Source organism: Salvelinus namaycush, chromosome 10, assembly GCF_016432855.1.
Source record: "Salvelinus namaycush isolate Seneca chromosome 10, SaNama_1.0, whole genome shotgun sequence".
NCBI classification, from domain to species: Eukaryota; Metazoa; Chordata; class Actinopteri; order Salmoniformes; family Salmonidae; genus Salvelinus; species Salvelinus namaycush.
Window position 1 is genome coordinate 25775733 of NC_052316.1, and position 20774 is coordinate 25796506.

General features: G+C 44.4%; 1 protein-coding gene across 1 annotated transcript; it reads right to left on the reverse strand.

The window, feature by feature from the left end:
* Positions 1-4295: 4295 nt before the first annotated feature.
* On the reverse strand, positions 4296-6940 carry LOC120054895 (tumor necrosis factor ligand superfamily member 6-like). Its single transcript, XM_039002614.1, has 3 exons — positions 6659-6940; positions 5365-5473; positions 4296-5172 (listed from the first exon to the last, which is right to left on the reverse strand). The coding sequence occupies exons 1-3, from the start codon at positions 6938-6940 to the stop codon at positions 4757-4759; spliced, it is 807 nt and encodes a 268-aa protein (XP_038858542.1). The 3' UTR covers positions 4296-4756.
* Between the last annotated feature and the right edge of the window lie 13834 nt (positions 6941-20774).

Here is a 20774-nt window from a genome sequence, read left to right on the forward strand (position 1 = left end):
AACCAGAGTTGTGGAGGTCTACAATTTTTTTTCTGAGGTCTTAGCTGATTTCTTTTGATTTTCCCATGAGTTTGAAGGTAGGCCTTGAAATACATCCACAGGTACACCTCCAATTGACTCAAATTATGTAAATTAGCCCATCAGAAGCTTCTAAAGCCATGACATAATTTTCTGGAATTTTCCAAGCTGTTTAAAGGCACAGTCAACTTAGTGTATGTAAACTTCTGACCCACTGGAATTGTGATACAGTGAATTATAAGTGAAATAATCTATTCGTAAAAAGTTGTTGGGAAAATTACTTGTGCCATGCACAAAATAGATGTCTTAACCGACTTGCCAAAACTATAGTTTGTTAATTAACAAGATATTTGTGGAGTGGTTGAAAAACGAGTTTTATAATGACTCCAACCTAAGTGTATGCAAACTTCCAACTTCAACTGTATGTATTTAATCCGGTTTCAGATCCTGCAAAAATGTGCAGACTCACGGATATGAAGCGCTGAGGTATAACAATAACTGGAGACTGGGTCCAAGGTAATCTACTGAGGTTTCCATACTCCGATACATATATCCGGGTTGCTTCCAGTATGGGTAGCTGCAGCCCAATATGGCAACCGGAGTATGGGCAAGTGGGTGTGTTGAAAAGTATGGGTGTATGGAAATCTAATCAGTTAATTGGGCAGATTTGTTGCCACTCAAGACTGTTTGGCGTGTCTGATTGGACTGCATGATGAGATAAGCCAGCGACCAGTGCACAGGTGCTTCCTACTGGGTATCACGGTCGTGTTGCCGGTGGTAGCTAACTTGGCCATTTTTTTCTCCCACATTATTATTTTTTCAAGTAGGACAGCAGCCTACACAAGAAATAACTTATATTGATATCCATCTAGATGTCACCTTGATACATAGGCTACAGTCTAGTTGTCACGTTCTGACCTTAGTTCCTTTTTTATGTCTTTATTTTAGTTGGTCAGGGCGTGAGTTGGGGTGGGCATTCTATGTTGTTTTTCTATGTTTTGTTCTGTTGTTATATTTCTATGTGTTTGGCCTAGTATGGTTCTCAATCAGAGGCAGGTGTCAGTCGTTGTCTCTGATTGGGAGCCATATTTAGGGTGCCTGTTTCCTATTGTGTTTTGTGGGCGGTTGTTTCCTGTTTCAGTGTTTGCACCATACGGGACCTTTTCGATTGTTTGTGTTTTGTTATTTTTGTTCTGTGTTCATTTTGATTTATTAAAAATCTATTATGGACACTTACCACGCTGCATATTGGTCCGATCCTTGCTACTCCTCCTCAGACGAAGAGGAAATACATTACACTAGTCTACAACTCAATGGGAAGGGCATAAAAAGAACAGGACACAGTGCCGTTTGCGTCTGCATGACAAGCACTACTGTCCAGCAACAGAGTGGGAAGTAGCTACCTGGTAGCCAATATCAGGGTGACTGTCACACTAAACAACAGTACACCCATCGTCAATACTTTAATCAAAATCAATCGTCAGTTTACAACTGAAAATGTACAATTATTTGTGTAAAACTAACAGTGAAATACAACTCAGACTCATTCTCTGGTTTAAAAACAAAAGTCAAAACTCTTGCGGTATGGTAACTCAATGTACAGCAGTCACCTGGTAATGGAAGAAAAACAACACAGCTCAATCTGAACAGTCTAACCAATAACAACGTGCTTTTGACACACCCACTCCTTTCCACACGCCCACTACTTTCCTTTTGACACACCCACTCCTTTCCACACGCCCACTACTTTCCTTTCGACACACCCACTCCTGTCCACACACCCACTACTTTCCTTTCTACACACCCACTCCTTTCTACATGGGCTAAACACCCTTTTCTCAACTGGACTGACCACCGCAACCTGGAGTACATCGGGGCAGCGAGGAGACTGAATCCTTGTTTTTATTTATTTTTTATTTCACCTTTATTTAACCAGGTAGGCTAGTTGAGAACAAGTTCTCATTTGCAACTGCGACCTGGCCAAGATAAAGCAGGCCCACCTTGTCAGGCAAGGTGGGCCATGTTTTTTTTACCCGTTTTGTGTTCACCCTGTCCTACAGACCAGGTTCCCAAAATGTGAAGGCAGACGCACTGTCCCAGCTGTATGACAGAGGAGCGGCCCATGGATCAGATTCCCATACTCCCGGCCTCCTGCCTGGTAGCGCCGGTCGTGTGGGAGCTGGACACGGACATTGAGCAGGCGTTACGTACAGAGCCCGCTCCCCCCCAGTGTCCCGTCGGGCGTCTGTACATTCCGTCTGCTGTCCGTGACCAGCTGATCTATTGGGCCCACACCTCACCCTCCTCTGGGGATCGGTCGGACGGTGCACTGTCTGAGTGGGAAATACTGGTGGCCCACCTTGGCAAAGGACGTGAGGGTTTACAGTATGTTTCCTCCTGCTCGGTTTGCGCCCAGTGTAAGGCTCCTAGACACCTGCCCAGAGGGAAGCTACATCCCTTACCCGTTCCACAACGGCCATGGTCACACCTGTCGGTGGATTTTCTGACCGATCTTCCTCCCTCACAGGGAAACACCACGATCCTGGTCGTTGTGGATCGTTTCTCTAAGTCCTGTCGTCTCCTCCCTCTGCCCAGTCTCCCTACGGCCCTACAGACTCCGGAGGCCTTGTTTACACACGTCTTCCGGCACTACGGGGTGCCTGAGGATATAGTGTCTGACCGAGGTCCCCAGTTCACCTTGAGAGTCTGGAGGGCGTTCATGGAACGTCTGGGGGTCTCGATCAGCTTTACCTCAGGTTTTCACCCCGAGAGTAATGGGCAGGTGGAGAGAGTGAACCAGGATGTGGGTAGGCTTCTGCGGTCATATTGCCAGGAACGGCCGGGGGAGTGGGCGGCGTTCGTGCCCTGGGCAGAGATGGCGCAGAACTCGCTCCGCCACTCCTCCACCAACCTCTTCCCTTTCCAGTGCGTACTGGGGTACCAGCCGGTTCTGGCGCCGTGGCATCAGAGTCAGACCGAGGCTCCTGCGGTGGATGACTGGTTCAGGTGCGCGGAGGAGACATGGGAAGCCGCCCATGTTCACCTCCAGCGGGCAGCGTCGCGCCAAAAAACCAGCGCGGACCGTCACCGCAGTGAGGCCCCGGTGTTCACACCGGGAGACCGGGTCTGGCTCTCGACCCGAAACCTGCCCCTCCGCCTGCCCTGCCGGAAGCTGGGTCCGCAGTTTGTGGGGCCATTTAAAGTCCTGAGGAGAGTGAACGAGGTGTGTTACAGGTTACAACTTCCCCCCGATTACCGAATTAACCCTTCGTTCCATGTGTCTCTCCTCAGGCTGGTGGTGGTTGGTCCGCTCCAGGAGTCTGAGGTACGGGAGGTTCGTCCGCCCCCTCTGAACATCGAGGGGGCCCTGGCGTACTTCGTTCGGTCCATCCTGGATTTGAGGCGTCGGGTGAGGGGCCTTCAATACCTCGTGGAGTGAGAGGGGTACGGTCCGAAGGAGAGGTGCTGGGTTCTGGTGGAGGACGTGTTGGACACTTCAATGTTGCTGGAGTTCCACCGTCTCCGGCCGGATCGCCCTGCGCCTCGCCCTCTGGGTCGTCCTTGAGGCCTGTGTCGGTGCGCTGCTGGAGCCGCGCGTCAAGGGGGGGGGGGGGGGGGTACTGTCACGACTTCCGGTCGACGTCACCGGCCTTCTAGCCATCGCCGCTCCACTTTTCATTGTTCCATGTGTTTTGTCTTGTTTCCCCTCACACCTGGTTTACATTCCCTAATCACATACATATATATTCCCTCTGTTCCCCCCATGTCTTTGTGTGGAATTGTTTTTGTTACGTGTTTTGTATGACGCGCCAGGCTGTTTTTTCTCCAGGTACCATGTTCAACCCGTAGTATGTTTAATTGTTAAACATTTTGCATCTTGGTGACTTTGTTGCACTTTTCACTTTTGCCTTTGGCTGGAGGTTTGTTTGACGCAGTTACGTCCGTCTGTTGTTTGCTTCTGCCAAATAAAGTGTGCGCCTGATCACAACTCTCTGCTCTCCTGCACCTGACTTCTACACCAGTAGCGCACAACCTGACAATTACAGGGGAAAGTCTGCTTGCGTTTGTGGGTAAAATGACTTTAGTGTAAAGTAAGCATTTAATTTCATGTCATTCAGGGCCAGACTCCAACGTGCTCAGCGATAGAAACACAATTCCCCACAGTTCTGTATAATCACTGTAAATCAGTCAGCCCTTTTCATATCTCAACCCCACCCTAACCTTAGTTTCATGTCCACACCGGCTCAACCATAAACTTGGAGGTCTGCAAACTGTGATGAAATATTTAGGCTGTCATTGTAATAAGAATTTGTTCTTAACTGACTTGCCTAGTTAAATAAAGGTTACATTAAAAAAAAATGTTAATGAAGCGATGGAGTGACAGATTGAGAGAACAAAATGTAAGGGACATAGCAAAAAACACAAACCAAAAACACAATAAAAGAACACGAATCATCCTCCTGTTATACAATCACATCTGACAAAGATCTGTCTGAACTTAAAAAAAAAAAAGGTTTAATACCTTTATTAGAATATAAAAAATTGGATCCCTGTTGACGTATATAAAATCCCAAACATGCAAATTTTTGTGTTCTAATGAACATACATTCAGACCTGCAGCTGGAATCAGTGTCAGATCTTTATCATAATAAATACAACTTTTTTCTCCAGCATTTTAGTGTTTAGGTTTTCTGAGTGAAATATCAGTTGAAACCAACTCCAGATTTCATCCTTTTTGCTAGATCTTGTGGAGTCCAAAGAAGTTGGCATGATGAGTGTGGCTGAGCATGGCTGGGTGGGAGACGTTCACATAGACCCAGTCCTGCTTCTCCAGCTGCAATGTGGAGCCCAGGTAACTCCCAGAGGTCCAGACACGCCCATTAGAGCCTGAGCTGCAGTAGCCCTCCCTGTGCGACTCTATCAAGGTGAGAGGCTTTGAGCTCCAGGGCCTCCTCACAAACACAGAGTGAACCAAGGCATCTGTAGGGGTGCAGTGATTGGCCTCAAACTGCACCCGGGAGTAGATGTGGTAGAGCCCAGTCTCGTTGACCTGCAGACCACCATCCCGATAGACCACGCCTCCCTCTGTGAAGGCCCGCCCTGCCTTGGGCTCCCAACGCAAGGTATTCTGGGAAACATCCTTCTCGATACGGCCTGAAGGAGACAACGGGAGACAGCAGGGAGAGTGGGGTTAGATATGAGACTTCACTGGATTTTACAGTCCCTACTCTACATCAGGGGTGCACACCTGATTCAGTTAATCATGATCCTGATTAGCAGCCGATTACTAGAATCAGGTGTTTGAGAAGGGCTGGAGCAATAGCCTGCACACCCCAGCTTACTTACCTATGACGTGTGCTGCAGGTCTGCTGGCCTTCTTCCCTGTGTCTGGATCAGACTCTGGAAGGTCACCCACTAGCTTCTCAGGTGCACAACCTTGGCTCTCAATGTTAACCTGTGAAATAAGAAGAAAAAAGACATCAATGTCACATCACGTTAACATACACACAGGTTATTTTAAATTACATTTTGGGGTTAAGGGTTAAAGAGAAATGTTGCGCTAATGTGCGCTGAACATCAGCTCCTTTCTGAACGTGTTCTTTGATATGAGTCAAGGATATCCTGTAGCAGCGCTGGACTGGTGACCACAATTCTGAACATATTCCGGTCTTTAAATGTCATTGCTACTTAATAGTCTGAGATGCAGAGGCAGCAATAAATCCTGCACGAAAGTCAAAGTCAAACCTTTTTTCATCTAGACTTTACCTCAGTCTGTTTGTACCACCTACCTCTCACCAGTCTCCCACTCAATTTCCAGTGGTCACAATCATCTATTTTTAGGTTCAGAGTTTTCAACAGTTGTTGCATGTTGTAATGCATTTTAGGGAGGAAAAAACAGAGACTATAGAGCTCGCCAGCTTGTAGTACTTGAAGCCAGAAGTGAATTATGTCCGTTTCGTTCTGCTATTCCTATGAGGGAAATGAATGTTGCCCCTATTGGGGAAATAAAAAATAGGGTTTGAGGTTAAATGCCAAAAATGAGATCTGAGGTTATCACAGTCTTAGGGGCTATTATGCATTTTGTTCTAGATGATATCAGTCAGTTAACATGACCTTTATGAATTATTAAGCCTTTTTTGTGCTCGTTTTGAGCACATAAATGCTTAAACTCAAAAAGTGACGTTAGCTGATGAAGATGATCAAATAACAAAACATAAGATCTCCTAAGCATGTGTTTACCACAGACTATTTTCAGCATTTATCCAAAACCCCCATAGGAAAAATTTTGCCCAAAGAGCCATGGTGGAGTTAGTGCCCACAAAAAGTTGCCATTACTATTGCTCTCTATATGCCTGTTTTCCTCATCAGTAAGTTAAGAGGTTCCCAACAACAAAACAATGAAATGCAACAAGATGCTAAATATGAACTGCCACAGATTCCTCCCTGCATCCATTTCATTGATATTTTTTGCAGAGGAGCAGTGCAGTGTCATTGCAAAGAGATGCTCTTATAATATCCTACAGAAAGAGCATTATGAGACAGAAGTGACGAGATACAAAGACCCTTTGATACAAATAGAAATCAGAGAGCAGACTTGCTCCAGGAGAACCCCACCCAAACACTGAGCAAAACCCCTCACCTGTTGTATCCCATCCAGTTGAGTCTGTAGCCTGTGTATCTGGTAGGCTCCCAGCCCCAGAGCCCCAAACACCAGCAGCAGTAGAAACAGCAAAGCCACAACCAGGCTCCAGGAGCCAACCCCCCTGCAGCCCCTGGCCCTGCCCTGCTCCCTTACCCTCTCCTGGGCAGGAGGGAAGGACCAGCAAGGTACCAGGCCTGGAGGTTGGACCGACGGCTGTGGACCTCCACTGCGGTCCACTAGAAACACCTGGGGGTATATATAGCCCTGGGTACCGCTCATGGTGCAGTCTGTGTGAGAGGAGTGTGTGTCGCCTCTGTGTGCAGGAGGTGTGTGCTTCTATCTGAGCCTTGGTCTTACATTTTTTTTTTTTTTAATTATCAAGGCGACTGGAACCCACAGCTTCCACCCCCATGCTGGGTGGGTCTGTGACAAGCTCACACCACCTCGCACTCACTCTCGCCATCCTCTCCTCTGTCAAAATGAAACTTAGACAGGTGACTGGTGCTGTTGCAGGGCAGGTAGATAATGACCTCAGAGTAGAGAAACTAATTTACACTTTTCGCACACACTTTCATACATCTATGTGCACATACGCTCACAGACTTAGAAAATGGAAGTTAAAGACGCAGTGATAGTTTATTACAGTGTCATTAAACACTGAAAAAGTGTTTCTTTAATATGCTCTCCAAACCATTGCACACCTCTCCTTAGTGGGGTCTTTGCACAGTGCAACGCTACAGAGAGAGGAAGTGGGGTGTTTAGCTGACCTGCGCCCTTCTAACCACTTTGTTCATCTCACCGTGGGGCCAGACAAAGAGGACAACCTAGAAAGACTTCTTGAGAAAACCCCTCACTTGTACTCACGGCCCCACAGAACTACATATGACCTATGAGGAAAGTTTGAGCTTTTGGGTAGAGTAGGGGGACTGCTGCACCTATATAAATAAAAATTTAAGTTAGAGAGGATTGTGCATGTATATTTTTATTTGTAAACAGTGATGCAGCAGAAAATGATAGTTTCAGAAGCACACACAGTGGGAAGTAGAAACTGCCACATGAAAAAGCTTACAGCTACTCAGCCTGCTTTCATCGGGAGTCTGCTGCACTTCGTAAGAACTGAGAACGGTATGGGGTGTTAGTGTGTATGGTGTTTGTGCGGTCTAACCATGCGAAGGAAGAAGTCATATCGACTCAGAACCCCCAAACGTTAACTAACCTGGGTTTACAGGAAAGTGACACTGACACACTTGCGCCTCCACTCTGCACTCAAAGAATGGTATCCAGCAGTGTCTATTGACCCTTAGCTCTGGACAGCCTTTTGGAGGCCCTTAGCAAGATATGGTTGGGGGATAGAGAGAGAATGCAATTCTACACATTTTCTAATGACTTATGCCATGTTCATTTGATATTTGAGTGAGAATGACTAACAAAGTTTTTAAATCAAGTTTAGATGGCTGGCTAAACTAAACCAATCTAAAAATGGTTAACTGACATGGCTAATTGAGTAACTGTCAGTGACTGACAGAAAAACTGCTGATGCACAACTAAGTTTCGAAAATGTACCTGGTGTATTCTACTATTCTTACTCTCAATAGTAAGTTGAGTGAGTTCTTAATATACACAGTGCACAAAACATTAAGAACACCTTCCTAATATTGAGTTGCACCCTTTTGCCCTCAGAACAGCATCAATTTGTCGGAGCATGGACTCTACAAGGTGTTGAAAGCGTTCCACAGAGATGCTGGCCCATGTTGACTCCAATGCTTCCCACAGTTGTGTCAAGTTGCCTGGTTGTCCTTTGTGTGATTGACCATTCTTTATATTTTGTACACACACACACACAAACAACCAAAATATAAATGCAACATGCAGCAATTTCAAAGATCTTACTAAGTTACAGTTCATATAAGGAAATCAGTCAATTGAAATGAATTAATTAGGCAACAATCTACAGATTTTACATGACTGGGGATACAGATAGGCATCTGTTGGTCACAGATAGGGGTGTGGATCAGAAAAACACTCAGTATCCCCTTCTGTCCCTGCGGAGGTTTCAATCAAACGGTTCTGACATTTTCTGCACAAAGCAACTTTACTGAAAATCTAAAGGGGGAAATGATTGATATAATATACTGTATGTCAACATTTCGGAACATACAGTTGAAGTCGGAAGTTTACATACACCAGCTCTGTCAGGCTAAGGTGTAACTGAGTCAGGTTTGTAGGCCTCCTTGCTTGCACACGCTTTTTCAGTTCTGCCCACAAATTTTCTATAGGATTGAGGTCAGGGCTTTATGGTGGCCACTCCAATACCTTGATTTTGTTGTCCTTAAGCCATTTTGCCACAACTTTGGAAGTATGCTTGGGGTCATTGTCTGTTTGGAAGATCTGCGACCAAGCTTTAACTTCCTGACTGATGTCTTGAGATGCTGCTTCAATATATCCACATAATTTTCCTTCCTCATGAAGCCATCTATTTTGTGAAGTGCACCAGTCCCTCCTGCAGCAAAGCACCCCCACAACATGATGCTGCCACCCCCGTGCTTCACGGTTGGGATGGTGTTCTTCGGCTTGTAAGCCTCCCCCTTTTTCCTCGAAACATAATGATGGTCATTATGGCCAAACAGTTATATTTTTGTTTCATCAGACCAGTGAACATTTCTCCAAAAAGTATGATCTTTGTCCCCATGTGCAGTTGAAACTGTAGTCTGGCTTTTATATGGTGGTTTTGGAGCAGTGGCTTCTTCCTTGCTGAGCAGCCTTTCAGGTTATGTCGATATAAGACTTGTTTTACTGTGGATATAGATACTTTTGTACCTTTTTCTTCCAGCATCTTCACAAGGTCCTTTGCTGTTGTTCTGGGATGGATTTGCACTTTTTGCACCAGAGTACGTTCATCTCTAGGAGACAGAATGCGTCTCTTTCCTGAGCGGTATGACGGCTGCGTGGTCCCATGGTGTTTATACTTGCATACTATTGTTTGTACAGATGAATGTGGTACCTTCAGACGTTTGGAAATTGCTCCCAAGGATGAACCAGACTTGTGGAGGTCTACAATTGTTTTCTGAGGTCTTGGCTGATTTCTTTTGATTTTCCCATGATGTCAAGCAAAGAGGCACTGAGTTTGAAGGTAGGCCTTGAAATACATTCACAGGTACACCTCCAATTAACTCAAATGATGTCAATTAGCCTTTCAGAAGCTTCTAAAGCCATGACATCATTTTCTGGAATTTTCCAAGCTGTTTACATACACTAAGATGACTGTGCCTTTAAACTTCTGACCCACTGGAATTGTGATACATTGAAATAATCTTTCTGTAAATAATTGTTGGAAAAATTACTTATGTCATGCACAAAGTAGATGTCCTAACCAACTTGCCAAAACTATAGTTTGTTAACAAGAAATTGATGGAGTGGTTGAAAAACGAGTTTTCATGACTCCAACCTAAGTGTATGTAAACTTCCGACTTCAACTGTATTAATTGAAATAGAAAATAAAATGTGTAATATCAGTAATTTGTGTTCATAATCTTTAGTCTTTACCAGTTCCTCTGCTCTGCACAATACATTCATTTGTAAGTATTAGACATAACAATTGATAATGGTTCTTTATGTAATAAAATCCTCCCCTCATCTCTACTCTGTGGTTTCTGCCATCAAATGATTATCTGACATGTTCTGCATCAAGCAACTTAACTTAAAATGTAAAAAAATATATATATTTAGCATATGAAGCTTACTCCTTTCAGTAATTTTCATTTAAATGGTCTTTCTCCAGTTCCCCTTCACGGCACATGGAATTGGTTTATAGTACAAATGTTTGTGATGGTACTCAAAACAACATCCATAGTATTAATTTTGGACATCACAAGCTCTTTGATCATTATAACTTCTGGAAAAAACAATGCCCTAATCTCTTCTCTACTGTGTTTCTGGAGGTTTCCATGAGACTGCATGTCAGCGCTCAGGGAGGGCCTGATCATCTGAATGTCAGAGCTCAGGGAGGGCCTGATTCCAGTGAAGGAATGAGTAATAGTGGTTACACAAACAGTCAGGCAGTGGTTAAACTGAAAGGGCATCACAATCCTCACAGTTCGGTTGACCAGATTAAAATCAACTGAAATTATGATAAATGGTTACGATAGTGGCACTCCTACACACCAGTAAAACTGCAAGCGAGAACCTCAGTAAATGTGCAGTTAGTGGCAGGAAAGTAATTGTATATATACAGTGGGGCAAAAAAGTATTTAGTCAGCCACCAATTGTGCAAGTTCTCCCACTAAAAAGATGAGAGAGGCCTGTAATTTTCATCATAGGTACACTTCAACTATGACAGACAAAATGAGAAAAAAAAATCCAGAAAATCACATTGTAGGATTTTTAATGAATTTATTTGCAAATTATGGTGGAAAATAAGTATTTGGTCACCTACAAACAAGCAAGATGTCTGGCTCTCACAGACCTGTAACTTCTTCTTTAAGAGGCTCCTCTGTCCTCCACTCGTTACCTGTATTAATGGCACCTGTTTGAACTTGTTATCAGTATAAAAGACACCTGTCCACAACCTCAAACAGTCACACTCCAAACTCCACTATGGCCAAGACCAAAGAGCTGTCAAAGGACACCAGAAACAAAATTGTAGACCTGCACCAGGCTGGGAAGACTGAATCTGCAATAGGTAAGCAGCTTGGTTTGAAGAAATCAACTGTGGGAGCAATTATTAGGAAATGGAAGACATACAAGACCACTGATAATCTCCCTCGATCTGGGGCTCCACGCAAGATCTCACTCGTGGGGTCAAAATGATCACAAGAACGGTGAGCAAAAATCCCAGAACCACACGGGGGGACCTAGTGAATGACCTGCAGAGAGCTGGGACCAAAGTAACAAAGCCTACCATCAGTAACACACTACGCCACCAGGGACTCAAATCCTGCAGTGCCAGACGTGTCCCCCTGCTTAAGCCAGTACATGTCCAGGCCCGTCTGAAGTTTGCTAGAGAGCATTTGGATGATCCAGAAGAAGATTGGGAGAATGTCATATGCTCAGATGAAACCAAAATATAACTTTTTGGTAAAAACTCAACTCGTCGTGTTTGGAGGACAAAGAATGCTGAGTTGCATCCAAAGAACACCATACCTACTGTGAAGCATGGGGGTGGAAACATCATGCTTTGGGGCTGTTTTTCTGCAAAGGGACCAGGACAACTGATCCGTGTAAAGGAAAGAATGAATGGGGCCATGTATCGTGAGATTTTGAGTGAAAACCTCCTTCCATCAGCAAGGGCATTGAAGATGAAACGTGGCTGGGTCTTTCAGCATGACAATGATCCCAAACACACCGCCCGGGCAACGAAGGAGTGGCTTCGTAAGAAGCATTTCAAAGTCCTGGAGTGGCCTAGCCAGTCTCCAGATCTCAACCCCATAGAAAATCTTTGGAGGGAGTTGAAAGTCCATGTTGCCCAGCAACAGCCCCAAAACATCACTGCTCTAGAGGAGATCTGCATGGAGGAATGGGCCAAAATACCAGCAACAGTGTGTGAAAACCTTGTGAAGACTTACAGAAAACGTTTGACCTCTGTCATTGCCAACAAAGGGTATATAACAAAGTATTGAGATAAACTTTTGTTATTGACCAAATACATATTTTCCACCATAATTTGCAAATAAATTCATTAAAAATCCTACAATGTGATTTTCTGGATTTTTTTTTCTCATTTTGTCTGTCATAGTTGAAGTGTACTTATGATGAAAATTACAGGCCTCTCTCATCTTTTTAAGTGGGAGAACTTGCACAATTGGTGGCTGACTAAATACTTTTTTGCCCCACTGTATATATACACACACACCATGCCTTCAGAAAGTATTCACACCCCTTTACTTTTTCCACATTTAGCTGTGTTACAGCCTGAATTGTAAATGGAATAAATTATGATTTTTTTTGTCATTGGCCTACACACAATACCCCATAACGTAAAAGTGGAATTATTAATACAACTTAAGAAATTAATTTAAAAAAATTTAAATTAATAAAAAATGAAAAGCTAAAATGTCTTGAGTCAATAAGTATTCAACCCCTTTGTTATGGCAAGCCTAAATAAGTTCAGGAGTAAAGATGTGCTTAACAAGTCACATGGACTGTGTGAATAAGTGTTTAACATGATTTTTTAATGACTACCTCATCTCTGTACCCAGTGACTAAGGTCACTCAGTCGAACAGTAAATTTCAAACACAGGGAGATTTTCCAATGCCTCGCAAAGGGCAGCTATTGGTAGATGGGTAAAAAAAAAAAAAAAGCAGACATTGAATATCCCTTTGAGCATGGTGAAGTTATTAATTACACATTGAATGGTGTATCAATACACCCAGTCACTACAACGATACAGGCATCCTTCTTAACTGTTGCCGGAGAGGAAGGAAACCACTCAGGTATTTCACCATGAGGCCAATGGTGACTTAAATAAAACAGTTCATTTAATGGCTCTGATAGGAGAAAACTGATTATGGCCCAACAACATTGTAGTTAAATGTTGGAAGCTTGTACAGAATAAATATATTCCAAAACAAAAATTGTGGCAAAGCAGAATACAGGACAAAAGTGTTATGTTTGGGGCAAATACAATACATTACTGAGTACTACTCTCCATATTTTCAAGCATAGTAGTGGCTGCATCATGTTGTGGGTATGTTTGTAATCTTTAAGAACTGGGATGAAAAATAACTGGGATGGAGCTAAGCACACGCAAATCCTAGAGGAAAACTTGCTTCAGTCTACTTTTGACCAGACACTGGGAGATGACTTCACCTTTCAGCAGGACAATAACCTAAAACACAAGGCCACCTCTACACTGGAGTTGCTAAACAAGAAGACAGTGACTGTTCCCGAGTGGCAGAGTTATAGTTGACTTAAATCTACTTGAAAATCTATGGCAAGACCTGAAAATGGATGTTCAGCAATGTTTGGCAACCAATTTGACAGAGTTTGGAGAATTTTGAAAATAATAATGTGTAGACATTTTGAATTCACGTTGTAACATAAAATGTGGAATAGGTCAATAAGGAAAATTGTCTGATGGCACTGTAGATTAAGTAACATGGCAACATTGTATTGACTGTGATAATGTGAATGTATGCACTGTGTACTGCAATACAAAGCAAATCTCAGTATAAAACAGGCAATACAGTATGTCTCATATCTCCCAGTAACCAAACCAACTTTTTGCTCACTGACACTTACTAAACCAACAACTAGCCTGCTAATATTTTTGCAATCGCTAAGTCTAGGGGTCTTAGGTCTAGTTAACTGGTCTGTAACCTGATTTGATGTGTGTATTAATATTATAAGTAAGTGTATGTTACCAGGTGTTGACTTCATGTACCCAGGAGATAGCAACCTTACCTTGGTCCAGGGCCAGCTCTGGCTCTCTTAACGTCATGGTCTCTGATCAGTGACCATAATTCATCAGTCAGTACTCTTCCAAGATGGCATGGCAGTCAGACGTCCTTTTGTCCTCATCTTGTCGTGTCCCGTATATATATATATATTTACACCTTTCTTCTCATATCTTTTATACATTTTATTTTCCAAAAACTCAACTTCAAAACGCTTTCCTGCAACCCGCCTCACCAATTACAAAAAAATATATTATTTACCTCAAATCTGAAAATCCACAATAGAAGCTAGCCAGAAGCTAACCTGAAGCTACCCAGAAGCTAGCCAGTTTACTGGCTAACGTTAGTATTTCAGCTAACCACGGTTTGTGGTCATCAGCTATTCCTTTAGCTCGATAATCTATCGCCACTTTTGTAGAACGCGACTCAGACCAGAACATACCGGACCTATTTTTCTCCATATCCCCGGATTTCAACCGCAAGCTCTGGACATTTACACCTTCATTTCGCAGCTAGCTAGCTGCTACCCGTGTAACTATTGGCTTACGTCGATCCCAGAGCAAACATCAATTATTCCGGAGCTAGTCAGCTGAAGAGTTCCATCAGCCACTCCTGGGCTACAATCACCTATCCGGACCCGTTTTACTGCCAATGCGGAGCCCCACCGGGCCTTCACGACTGACTACCGACGTTATCTGCCTGAGGGAGTTATCCAACTGGCACCTCCGTCGCGACGTTACCTGAACGCTCATCTGGGGCCCGCTAATCGTTAGCTGTCTTATCGGCTGCTATCTGAATAAGTCTATCGGACAATTTTTCTTGAGTCACTATAACTATATCTATTTTGCCAATTGGATTGATCCCCCCGACCACACGGAACCCCACTAATCTACTGACGGAAACGCACGAGGTGGCTAAAAACAGACCTCCATCCTATGCTAGCTTGCTACCGATAGCCCGGCTAGCTGTCTGAATCGCCGGGACCCCAACCAACCTCTACTCACTGGACCCTTATGATCACTCGTCTAAGCATGCCTCTCCTTAATGTCAATATGCCTTGTCCATTGCTGTTCTGGTTAGTGTTTATTGGCTTATTTCACTGTAGAACCTCTAGCCCTGCTCACTATACCTTATCCAACCTTTCAGTTCCACCACCCACATATGCGATGACATCACCTGGTTTCAATGATGTTTCTAGAGACAATATCTCTCTCATCATCACTCAATACCTAGGTTTACCTCCACTGTATTCACATCCTTCCATACCTTTGTCTGTACATTATTCCTTGAAGCTATTTTATCGCCCCCAGAAACGTCCTTTTACTCTCTGTTCTAGACGACCAATTCTCATAGCTTTTAGCCATACCCTTATCTTACTCCTCCTCTGTTCCTCTGGTGATGTAGAGGTGAATCCAGGCCCTGCAGTGCCTAGCTCCACTCCTATTCCCCAGGCACTCTCTTTGATGACTTCTGTAACCGTAATAGCCTTGGTTTCATGCATGTTAACATTAGAAGCCTCCTCCCTAAGTTTGTTTTATTCACTGCTTTAGCACACTCTGCCAACCCGGATGTTTTAGCCGTGTCTGAATCCTGGCTTAGGAAGACCACCAAAAATTCTGACATTTTCATCCCTAACTACAACATTTTCAGACAAGATAGAACGGCCAAAGGGGGCGGTGTTGCAATCTACTGCAAAGATAGCCTGCAGAGTTCTGTCCTACTATCCAGGTCTGTTCCCAAACAATTTGAACTTCTACTTTTAAAAATCCACCTCTCTAAAAACAAGTCTCTCACCGTTGCCGCCTGCTATAGACCACCCTCTGCCCCCAGCTGTGCTCTGGACACCATATGTGAACTGATTGCCCCCCATCTATCTTCAGAGCTCGTGCTGCTAGGCGACCTAAACTGGAACATGCTTAACACCCCAGCCATCCTACAATCTAAGCTTGAGGCCCTCAATCTCACACAAATTATCAATGAACCTACCAGGTACCATCCCAAAGCCGTAAACACGGGCACCCTCATAGATATCATCCTAACCAACCTGCCCTCTAAATATACCTCTGCTGTTTTCAACCAAGATCTCAGCGATCACATTGCCTGCATCCGTAATGGGTCAGCGGTCAAACGACCTCCACTCATCATTGTCAAACGCTCCCTGAAACACTTCAGCGAGCAGGCCTTTCTAATCAACCTGGCCGGGGTATCCTGGAAGGATATTGATCTCATCCCGTCAGTAGACGATGCCTGGTTATTTTTTTTAAATGCCTTCCTCACCATCTTAAATAAGCATGCCCCATTCAAGAAATTTAGAACCAGGAACAGATATAGCCCTTGGTTCTCTCCAGACCTGACTGCCCTTAACCAACACAAAAACATCCTATGGCGTTCTGCATTAGCATCGAACAGCCCCCGTGATATGCAACTTTTCAGGGAAGCTAGAAACCAATATACACAGGCAGTTAGAAAAGCCAAGGCTAGCTTTTTCAAGCAGAAATTTGCTTCCTGCAACACAAACTCAAAAAAGTTCTGGGACACTGTAAAGTCCATGGAGAATAAGAACATCTCCTCCCAGCTGCCCACTGCACTGAAGATAGGAAACACTGTCACCACTGACAAATCCACTATAATTGTGAATTTCAATAAGCATTTTTCTACGGCTGGCCATGCTTTCCACCTGGCTACCCCTACCCCGGTCAACAGCACTGCACCCCCCACAGCTACTCGCCCAAACCTTCCCCATTTCTCCTTCTCCCAAATCCAGTCAGCTGATGTTCTGAAAGAGCTGCAAAATCTGGACCCCTACAAATCAGCCGGGCTAGATAATCTGGACCCTTTCTTTATAAAATGATCTGCTGAAATTGTTGCCACCCCTATTACTAGCCTGTTCAACCTCTCTTTCGTGTCGTCTGAGATTCCCAAAGATTGGAAAGCAGCTGCGGTCATCCCCCTCTTCAAAGGGGGGGACACTCTTGACCCAAACTGCTACAGACCTATATCTATCCTACCCTGCCTTTCTAAGGTCTTCGAAAGCCAAGTCAACAAACAGATTACCGACCATTTCGAATCCCACCATACCTTCTCCGCTATGCAATCTGGTTTCAGAGCTGGTCATGGGTGCACCTCAGCCACGCTCAAGGTCCTAAACGATATCTTAACCGCCATCGATAAGAAACAATACTGTGCAGCCGTATTCATTGACCTGGCCAAGGCTTTCGACTCTGTCAATCACCACATCCTCATCGGCAGACTCGACAGCCTTGGTTTCTCAAATGATTGCCTCGCCTGATTCACCAACTACTTCTCTGTTAGAGTTCAGTGTGTCAAATCGGAGGGTCTGTTGTCCGGGCCTCCGGCAGTCTCTATGGGGGTGCCACAGGGTTCAATTCTTGGACCGACTCTCTTCTCTGTATACATCAATGATGTCGCTCTTGCTGCTGGTGAGTCTCTGATCCACCTCTACGCAGACAACACCATTCTGTATACTTCTGGCCCTTCTTTGGACACTGTGTTAACTACCCTCCAGGCGAGCTTCAATGCCATACAACTCTCCTTCCGTGGCCTCCAATTGCTCTTAAATACAAGTAAAAATAAATGCATGCTCTTCAAACGATCGCTGCCTGCACCTGCCCGCCTGTCCAACATCACTACTCTGGACGGTTCTGACTTAGAATATGTGAACAACTACAAATACCTAGGTGTCTGGTTAGACTGTAAACTCTCCTTCCAGACTCACATACATCAAACATCTCCAATCCAAAGTTAAATCTAGAATTGGCTTCCTATTCCGCAACAAAGCATCCTTCACTCATGCTGCCAAACATACCCTTGTAAAACTGACCATCCTACCAATCCTCGACTTCGGTGATGTCATTTACAAAATAGCCTCCAATACCCTACTCAATAAATTGGATGCAGTCTATCACAGTGCCATCCGTTTTGTCACCAAAGCCCCATATACTACCTACCACTGCGACCTGTACACTCTCGTTGGCTGGCCCTCGCTTCATACTCGTCGCCAAACCCACTGGCTCCAGGTCATCTACAAGACCCTGCTAGGTAAAGTCCCCCCTTATCTCAGCTCCCTGGTCACCATAGCAGCACCCACCTGTAGCACGCGCTCCAGCAGGTATATCTCTCTGGTCACCCCAAAACCAACTCTTCCTTTGGCCGCCTCTCCTTCCAGTTCTCTGCTGCCAATGACTGGAACGAACTACAAAAATCTCTGAAACTGGAAACACTTATCTCCCCCACTAGCTTTAAGCACCAGCTGTCAAAGAACCTCATAGATTACTGCACCTTTGCTTTGCTTTATCTTGGCCAGGTCGCAATTGTAAATGAGAACGTGTTCTCAACTTGCCTACCTGGTTAAATAAAGGTGAAATAAAAATAAATAAATAAAAATGGTCGGCCAGCACAAATGGATTACTGTTGTTCAGTTGGTGGTGATGGGAAAAAATATATTAAAAAAAGAAACCACACACAGGCACGCACAAATGAAATATTCAAAACCAAAACTTGGCCAGCAAACAAACCAACAGCCTCATGGCTCGCCATGCTGAACCCTAATTGACAGCACCTGATGTGCTTATCAAGGCTTCCTGGCAGAGCACAGCCTTTGACCCGGTTGGTGTTGCCACCTCAGGGATGGAGTGTGGAAGTGTATCCTGGTAGTGTTGCCTAACTACCTAACTAACTGACTACAGAAAACCTTAACTCTGAGATAAAGACATTCTAGAAAACCGGACAAACCATAAAATTCACTGCTTTGCACAGGAAATTTCTTCCTGCTAAAGAGTCTAACTTGAACAAACAAAAGGGACAAGCTGTGACCCATCTGGTTCTAAATTGAGAGACCAACTTCCTTCACTAGGCCCATGGTCACAAGCAACAAGCTCCATCTGATATGTAGCCAGCGTTAAAAGACTTGGAGCAAACACCACCAGGGAAAAGTGAACATCGACCACAACTTCAGCCAACTCACACCATCCATGTTCCCAAATAGCCCTTTTCTCCAGCCCTGAGCACTCACTGGAGGGGAACCGTTCATCATATCCTCCTCACTCATCAGACAACCTACTGAGAGTGACAATATTGGTGGATCTGGCTTTTCCATCAAACTCAATTCTTCAAGCTCCTGATTCTCATTGCTAGACAGCCGTGTCACCCTGCTAAACACAGACTTCGTCTTCCAGCAAATCCTCACTAATCTCACAACATGACTGGAAAGTATCTCCTTTCCACAGCTCAGTAAGAAACGTGTCAACTAAATCAATACCTGACACCCAAACAACCTCATGGTCAGCAATGATCAACAACCAACCTCCTCTACCATGGCAAAGAACGTGTCCCCAAATTGACACCTGAATCAACCTCATCCTCAACCTGCACAGGGCACACTACATCATATCTCTGCCCAGGTCTCAGCTAGAGATACACAATAATCACCTTCCTCACAAGGGAGAACCATTTCCTGGGAACCACTGTCTAGTTTGGCCAAGGAATGTTTCCTCCAAGTCCCCACACAAATCCTCCTCCTCCCTCATCTGGTTTGCCATCAGCACTGAGTAATTTCACAAACTGGGGATACCTCACCTCAAAACTCTCCTTGAGACTCCGGCCCCCGAATACACCTGACTTTTCACAAACATTTGAGGAAACTAGCTCATCACTGATCACTGGCGGGAAACTGGTTTAGTGACAAGACTGTCTGACCGACTGGCAACACAAAATGTCTGTCCTCTATGCGGTCTTTAATTATTATGCTGTTTCAGCAGTGCCATCTCCTGTTCTAGCCACTCCATTTCCAACAAGACGTCTTCCTCCTGACTGCTATACACCAGAACCGGCGGCAAGAACTCACTCCACTTCTCCCAAAACATCACTGCAACGTCTAACTTGTTCTACTCCTCTGCTATTTCAACCTCCAGCATTTCTGCCACCTGACGTAACGATCCCTCATTAGCTTGAAAAACCCCCCCAACTATCTCTACAAAACACACTGCTGGCTCAAATGCCCTATAGTCAAAATCAGTAGGCAAAACAGAACCAATAAATCGACTGGCAAAAGTTAGCCACTAGCTCACAGCTAACTAACCAATACCTGCACATGCTCAAAGCCCAAGAGATAACTCTAAACAGGCAAAAACCAAACCAGTACACCATGCACAAATGTTATAAACCATAGCCACAGTTAGCTACTAGCCTAGCGCTAACACGAACGCATACATCAAGCTACAAATCATTGCCACAGTTCAAAGCCCCAGAGAGAGCCACTCTAAACAGGCAAAAACCAAACCAGTATGCCATGCACAAATGTTACAAGCCATAGCCCGGGTTAGCCACTAGCCTAGCGCTAACAAACACATGTGCCAAGGCTAAAAACATAGCAACAGTTAGCCACCAGCCTAGCATTAACACAAATGCATGTGCCATAGAGTCCTCCAAACTGGGAAATCTAATCCTTCAAACAGCACCAGAAAAAGTTACCAAAACCATAGGCAAAACCAGTGTTTTCTGTCCCAAGAAATGTTCTGTCCTAAGAGAAAAACACCTCATCAGCCCTACAGTAGCTAACAACTACCAGCTGCAAACAATTGAATACCTTCGTGGGCATGGCCACACCAAACATTTCTGTTGACCAAAACCATCAGCTATCTTGCTAGCATGCAACCTGACACTCACACTAGCGCTGACACCTGATACAAACACCTGATACAAA